Below are 7,820 nucleotides of genomic sequence, written 5' to 3'. Positions count from 1 at the left end.
CAATCAGATAGAACCTAAATGCAATCACACATGTCCACATAAAAGGGAGGTCCAGGTAGATTTGATGCAGAAGGAAATATGGCCACTGAAGCAAGATGCTAATGATTCTGGCTGTGAATTATGGCATCCATAGGAAACTAATGTATCTTTTGGTACTGGATATACATTACTGCTCTAAGAAATATCTAAAACCACACAAGTACCTTTGGAATTGAATAATGGCTGAGCACAGTAAAGAAAGCCAATATTGTCTTAGAGAATTCCTAAACTATCATACCCAGACAATTGATACATGAATATATGAATTTGATAGGTGTTGTGAGTAAAGGCTTAGAAGGAAATCAGGAACAAAATATTGGAAACTGAAGAGGGGACGGGTGTCCTGTCAGTGTTCGGCCCATACTAGTGCGCAGAAATCTTAGCTGAACTGTACCCAACAGTTATGTGAAAAGTAGGACTTGAAAGTGGTGAATTTGGATATTTAACTGAGTAACTTTCCAAACAAAATATCAAAGTGTTGAAGACATGGACTCTTTCTTCCCTCACAACCCCCACTTAGTGCTTATAGTAAAATGTTAGAAGGAGGACATAAAAATGAGGGAAGAATTGTTAAGCAGAAAGGAACCAGGATTTGATCCTATGATAAAGTCTCAGCCTATCCACATTCTAAAGGACATCAAAATGAAAGGATTCACTGTCAGGAAAGCATCCTCTGGAGATGAAATCAAGGGTATGACTAGATATCCTTTTGCTAGTGCCCTTGAGGAAATCGAAAGGTCAAAGTATTCAGCCAGGTATGGTGATGCACACCTGTAATCTCAGCCATTTGGGAGGATGAGGTAGGAGGATCACAAGTTTGAGGCCACCCTTAGCAACTTAGCAAGGCCCTAAGCAAATTAGCGAGACCCTATCTCAAAATAGAAAGTAAAAAGGGCTGGGAGTGTGGCTTAGTGGTTAAGTGCTCCTGGGTTTAATCCCCACTATCAATAAATAAATAAATAAGAAAAATATAAAAAGACCAAAGTATTCAGTCACAGAGGATGATTGAAGAGATGTGGGGTGTGCTTCTCAACAGAAGCAAAGAATAGAGATGGAATTTTCCATGAAGGATCTATGAAGAAACCTCCCGTCCAATGCCATGAATTCCCATGACTTGCAAGGAAGACCTATAAGTTTTTGAGAATGTTATATCAGCAGAAACAATGCCAGCTTACATTGAAAGGAACCAATGGAGGATTCAATGAATGGAGGCTCTGAGGCTCCCAAAATTTAGCAAGGATAAGACTACACAGGTGGGGCGGAGGTTGTGACTCAAGTGGTAGAGCGCTTGCCTAGCATCATGAGGCACTGGGTTTGCTCCTCATCACCACATAAAAAGAAAAGTAAAATAAAGGTATTGTGTGCATCTACAACCAAAAAAAAAAAAACTACACAGGTCCAGCCGTGTACAGGTGGAGCACGCCTGTAATCCCAGCTGCTTGGGAGTCTGAGGCAGAAGGATCGCAAGTTCAAAGCCAGCCTCAGCAACAGCTAGGTGCTAAGCAACTCAGTGAGACCCTGTCTCTAAATAAAATATAAAATAGGGCTGGGGATGAGGCTCAGTGGCTCAGTTCCCCTGAGTTCAAATCCCTGGTACCAATAAAAAAGAACAGAGGTGCAAAACTGTGTGGCCATTCACTTAAGGGAAAGAAGATAACTTTGGAGGCAGATCTTAGTGCCTGAAGGCCAGAGCTATAGCCCCATGTGAAGTTATAGGGTCCGTAGGATCAGAGGAAAGAGTCTTATGCCACAGAAGATTATGGCCAGGCCTTGAAACCTAATGGAGTTTTACACAGTTGAGTTTTAAAATTGCTTGGATTGGAGATTCCTTTCTTCCCTCTACTTTCTCTCTTTTGGAATGGGAAAGTTAATGGCTATAAATGAGCCAAAGCATAAGAAAAAAAAGTAGCTGGGCATGGTAGCACCAGCCTGTAATCTCAGTGACTTGGGAGGCTGAGACAGGAGGATCATAAGTTCAAGGCCAGCCTTCGAAACTTAGTGAGGCCCTAAGCAACCTAGTGAGACCCTGTCTCAAAATAAAAAATAAAAAGGACCGGGAGTTTGGCTCAGTAGATAAGCGACCCTGGGTTCAATCCCTGGTACCAAAAAATAAAAATCAAATAAAACAAAAATAAATTTTAAAAGCAGAAACACAAGATTAATGGAGAAGAAAATTAAAATGGAAGATTAAAAAAAAAGAAGAAGAAGCAACATCTCTTGGTACCTTGGTGTTACCTAGGAAAGTCAAGAAAGACACATCTGGACTAAAACTAAGCACGGGGTACACTTCTCTACCAGCAATGTTTACCTGGCTCTGAGATGGGTATACATTTTTTTTTTCAAACAGGATAAAATCATGACCCTCATAGAGACGTGGAATGAGCGTGTATTAAAAGAGAAAGATGGTGATGAAAGAGAATCCAGAAAAATAGACATAGGAATACTGATCAGGCATGTTTAATGTGTAGATACAGGAAACTAAGAGAAGGTTGTAAAAGCCCTCAAAGAGAATAAAAAGGCTAGAATCAGATAACCTGGAGTGGTATCCTATAAGCAGGGCAACATTTTCCACTGAAGCACACATTTATTTCTACAGTATTAAGAATTCCCTAAAAATCATTAGAGTGACCAGGTTCCTGTGATACGTATTTCTAGCCTGAGGCCTCCTAAGGGCCTGGTGGGCAGCCATGACACTTCAAAGCCAAGGATGTCACAAAGACTGTGACTAACCAATGAGGGACAGAAACTGGGGATATAATGGGCAGGAATGAGTGCTGGTGTCTTCAGAGACCTAGTCCACCTGTTGAATCAAGCAGAGCTGACCCAAGCCAAACCCAGAAACCATCATGTCAAGGAAAGAGAGCTCCTATAGAAAGAGCCATCACACTGAAGACCTTGCTTCTAGACCTGAGATTCAGATACCTGTGAGCTACGTGTACCACCTTCTACGGGAAGAGCAATACACCCCATTTATATGTTCCTCAATGACCCATTTCCTCCTTACCTTGCTTGTTCGCCCTACCGACTACATCCTGGAGCTGGCAGGCTCCAAGGCCAGGACACCACAAACCACCCCTCAACGTGGGAAGAAAGAAGATCATAACTGTGAGCCCCCTAGTGTCTTCAAGAATGTGTCCTTCTCTTTGTTCGATGAGATGCCTGAACCCAGGAGGAATGGCTGAAAAATGCGTTGAGGAGCCCAGCCTCAGAACCTCAGCTGGAGTCATGTCTCACAGCCGAGGAAGCCCCAATTTTGTCATCAACAAATGTTATTAAAAGATGTAAATCCATTTCAATGGTTCTGACTGGGTTTCTGTCATGTTGAGTTGGAGGGGTTTGTGAGGTGCCTTCCCAGGCATGTGGGGTTCCCAGCAGGAAGCTGGTAACTGGGGGGGGGGGAGCTGAAGACCATGACTGAGGTGGGGAAGGCTTTCTTCACAGTAGGGAATGTCTGAAGTCAGAAGGTGGCAGTGGTGGGAGTGGGGGGAGATGGTGGCACACCATTGGCATGAACTTAATGGGATAGGCTTAACATCATATGTTATTTATGTATCCTCTGCCTCATTCTAAAAAATGACTTATGGTGTGGATTATTTGCTAGTGTAGTGAATATAAATTTCTCTCCCCTTTTATAGACATTGGCCTTGATATCTGAAACCTATGAGCTCACTTAAGCAGTTCTTAAGTGTTATTAATTATTAATGGACAGGCTTACTTATGAATGTATTACATTTATAATATGATCATCTATCCTAGTTTTGGATTAAAATCATAATCATTGGAGTGATATTTGATACAAGAGGAAAGAAATATCAGTGGCCAAATACATGCTTTAAGAGGTTTAAGAATAACCTATGTAGCCAGGTACAGTGGCAAATGCCTGTAATCCCAGAGGCTCTGGAGGCTGAGGCAGGAGGATCGTGAGTTCAAAACCAGCCTGGGCAATTGGCAAGGCCCTAAGCAATGTTAACAAGACCCTGTCTCAAAAAAGAAAAAGGGCTGGGGAATGACTCAGTGGTTAAGCGCCCCTGGGTTCAATCCCTAGTACCAAAAAAAGAAAAGAAATAAGCTCTGTAATTCTGTTCTGAGTAGTGGACACAGAAGTGCATAATATTTTGTAAATTTCATGCTCTATACTAAGTTTTAAAGTTGTGGTGTCAGTGTTAATAATCTGACCCATTATCTGTGAGTGTTCATATTGAGGTTTTCACTGATCATCGGGTCCTCAAGGGACTGTGACCTTTCACAGAGGGCTGCTCAGTAGCTGCCAAGTTCACTTCCCAAAAAGAATCAGGAGACCCAGATTTCAGATCCCCGTGCACCACTTTCTGGCCACATAATCTTGGACATTCGTTTTTTCCTTCTGAGCAACAGTTTGGTCATGTATGAGATGAGGCATAAGAGTCCCTCCATCTTGGGTTTTTCTAAATATTTCCATTCATTTGGGAGACATTCATTCTGAGACCTTCTGGTACCATCCCAAAGTCTGATTCACTTCATTCCTTTGGGTGTGTGCTCAAGGATAGATAACTCTGCCTAGAGTGAGGAAGAATGGTAATCTGTTTCCCCTGAGATTAGGGAAAGGGGAGAGACTAGGGGGGAGCAGAGACAGAGGAAGTAAAAGAAACATGTCCATTTTAAAAACAAGTGGTAGTGGCAGAGCAGCAAGGGCTATATTCGAAGCATAAAGTGGGTCACTGTTATATTTCCCCATTGTCAATTTCTACATTCCGTTTCTATGGAAAAATAGACGACAACATCTCTAAGCTGCTTCCTGCTAAAAGAAGGTGAAATTTGGGGAAGTAACCCAAAGTCCTTGCTGTCTATCAGGTGAGACAGGGACAGTTAAGGGTATTCAGCAACAGAGCAGTCCAGAGGTCCACAGTGGCAGATGGACAAAGCATACATAGGGCAGGGATCATGCTAAGATAACAATAAACAGGACAACAAAGCATTACTTTTTTGTAAACACGAAAGCAATTGGTATTTTGGCTAGTCTCTGGAAATCAGAAAGACAGTAACTCATAAGCATATTAGTGAAAAACTATCAATTTACCAATATAGGAGGTTAGGAAGATTTGTAGGTCTATGAGGCCAAGCTCAAATTAACTCAGGACAAACTTGAGGCTCTTGAGTTCTTTATGATCATTATTATTAGGCACTCCCACCATCTCTCCCACTGGAGAGATCACCAGTGGTGTCCTCTCCATAAGCCCAAATCAAGGGAAAGCTTCCTCACCATCTTCACTCCCAATTTGCAGAATGCACAAAAGGTCTAAACTTGGTGGTCTCATGCCTTCTCAAGGTCTGATTCCTGTTCTGACCTGTTTTCTTCCTGAGCATAGGTTTCCTTGTGCTTTCAGAAGGGGCATTTGGCAGGGTGCTAGATTAGGATGATGACTACTCTGTGTCATGTGCCATGTGGAGCTGCAGCTCACAGAGAACAAGTGAATTACAACTCCAGTAGAGAACACGTGAAAGATAGCCTTTGAATCCCTCTTTAAAAGCCCCCTTTTCCTGCTGATGGGAAGAATCACAGCCTCTGGGACAGGAAACCCCTGTGTTTCTCCTTTGCTAGCAAAACAATAAACTTTTTTTTTCCTTTTTCTCAAAATAATAATAGTAATAACAATAAAGTCCAAGCTTTTGCATGATCTAAAAATCTTAGAATTTATCTTTAAAGTGACATAGTATAAAACCTCTTTACTATGATTCAATTAATTAAACATGAATTTATATTTCTCATAATGTTTTATTTGTTTATTATGGTATTAGAGATTGAACCCAGGGACACGTTGCCACTGAGTTAGATCTCCAGTCCTTCTTATTTTTTTGAGACAGAGTTTCACTAAGTTTCACTAAATTGCTGGCCTTATGATCTTTCTGCCTTTGCCACCAACTCAGGTTGCTGGGATTACAGATGTGCACCACCACACCCAGCATCCCATAATCTTAAAGATCAAAAGGATGTAATGTCAATTAAATGATTAGCAGAATTCATAATTTTGGAAAAAACACACCTAAATAGCATAAAAATGTATGGTTTTATTAGACCTAGTGCTGATAAATAAGAGAAGATATAGGTTTTTTTCATTAAACCTAAACTATCTTGTTTATCAAAGACTTACATAAATTATGTGCATTTGAATTTAGACGGTTGTGAGCTGGTTTCTGAGAGAATATATATTGTTTAAATCTATCAAGTTTAAAGTTATTATAGTTCAATTTTCTTATTTCAGTGAATTTTTGAAATATTTAATTTATATAACCAATTATATATCTACATATGCAAATCAGAACAGAGCTTCATGAATTTGAGAAACTTAATAATCTGTCAAAACCATCCAGAGGTAGGAAAATTTAAAATATATAATCAGAGGTATCAAAGTGCATAAATGCATTCTACTGTCATGTATAACTAATTAAAACAAATAAAAACATTTAAAAAATATATATTTCTGAATGGCAGAGACATGGAGGCACAGAGAAATAGAGCTTATAGCTTCTGCAATTCAATCATGGGTCAAATGGAAAAAGCAACAGCAAAATTTCCTGGTCCAGATACAAAAAAAATTGTTCTCCCAGAGGGTATGCATTTCTTAATTGATCTGACCTTAAAATAGACAAATAACAAAACTGACAAACCAAATACACTGTGTGTCTCACCCAGCAAAGACTAGATTTCTATAAATCATTTACAGAGATCTCCAGATGGTCAGAACCTAAAACCAGATTTCCAACCATTTTGTCAATGAGGAGAATAACTTATTAGCCATTTGAGACCAAAAACTAGACATATAAAATGAGTAGGAAGGAAAATGAAATGAAAAATTCAACATTGAAATTATACCTAGAAAAAACAGAATTCACAGAGTTCTGTTGTGCTTTGGATACACCTAGAACAGGCAAGAAAAGACACTCTTGGGCCTTACTGAGACTGAGGATACATCTCTGTTACTAAAGTTTCTAGGTGAATCCACTGGGAATATCAGTAGGCCTCAAATACAGTTTAAAAGGTATTTTCAAACAGTTAAATCATGGTACTCATGCAGATATGAAATGGAAATATTCTGAAAGACTCTTCTTAACTCATGAGGGAATTGACAGATATTATAAGCAGTTCAAAAAATAATCCAAAAAACAGACATTGAAATGATGTTTTTCATGAGGGATAGAGCTCAGTTGGTAGAATGCTTGCCTCACATGCCCAGGCCCTGGGTTCAATTCCCAGCACCAAAAAAAAAAAAAAAAATTCAGATGGAGAAATGTTTATCATGAATATTTAAGTAACTGTATAAATGGAGGCAAATTTGTTTTTATTACAACATGAGAGGGCAGATAGACCTCTCCCAGACAACATGTTCAACATGTCTATCAGTGACCCAGATTTCAAAAGGGATGGGAAAAAGAATAAAGACAAAGTAAGGGTAGAATAATCAGAAAACCTAGTACAGTGTGCTCTAGGTAGAGTAATGTTTTCATTGAAACATGGATTTGTACTAGAATGTTAAAGCCCAGTAGAAAGTTAGAATTCCCACAAGAAGAGAGTCCCCTAAGGCCACTAACTTCCTATTATGGGCATTTGTAGACTGAGGCCTGATCAGGGCCCAGTGGACACCAGTGATATCATAAAAGTGGAGGGTGTCACAAAGACAGGTTCTGACCAATGAGGGACTGGAACACACTGATATAGTGAGCAGGACTAAGCTTTGATGTTTCAAGAGGCCCTGGCCACTGGAGAAATCAAGCAGAGCCTGTGGTAGCAGAAGCCATCAAGCATC

General features: G+C 40.0%; 1 protein-coding gene across 1 annotated transcript; it reads left to right on the top strand.

Moving 5' to 3' along the window:
* The first annotated feature begins 2,885 nt into the window (after window positions 1-2,885).
* On the top strand, window positions 2,886-3,221 carry H2ap (H2A.P histone). Its single transcript, XM_026387590.1, has one exon. The coding sequence runs from the start codon at window positions 2,886-2,888 to the stop codon at window positions 3,219-3,221; it is 336 nt and encodes a 111-aa protein (XP_026243375.1).
* The last annotated feature ends 4,599 nt before the right edge of the window (window positions 3,222-7,820 follow it).

Source organism: Urocitellus parryii, chromosome X, assembly GCF_045843805.1.
Source record: "Urocitellus parryii isolate mUroPar1 chromosome X, mUroPar1.hap1, whole genome shotgun sequence".
In the NCBI taxonomy this organism is placed as follows: domain Eukaryota; kingdom Metazoa; phylum Chordata; class Mammalia; order Rodentia; family Sciuridae; genus Urocitellus; species Urocitellus parryii.
This window is presented reverse-complemented; position numbering and strand designations above follow the sequence as displayed.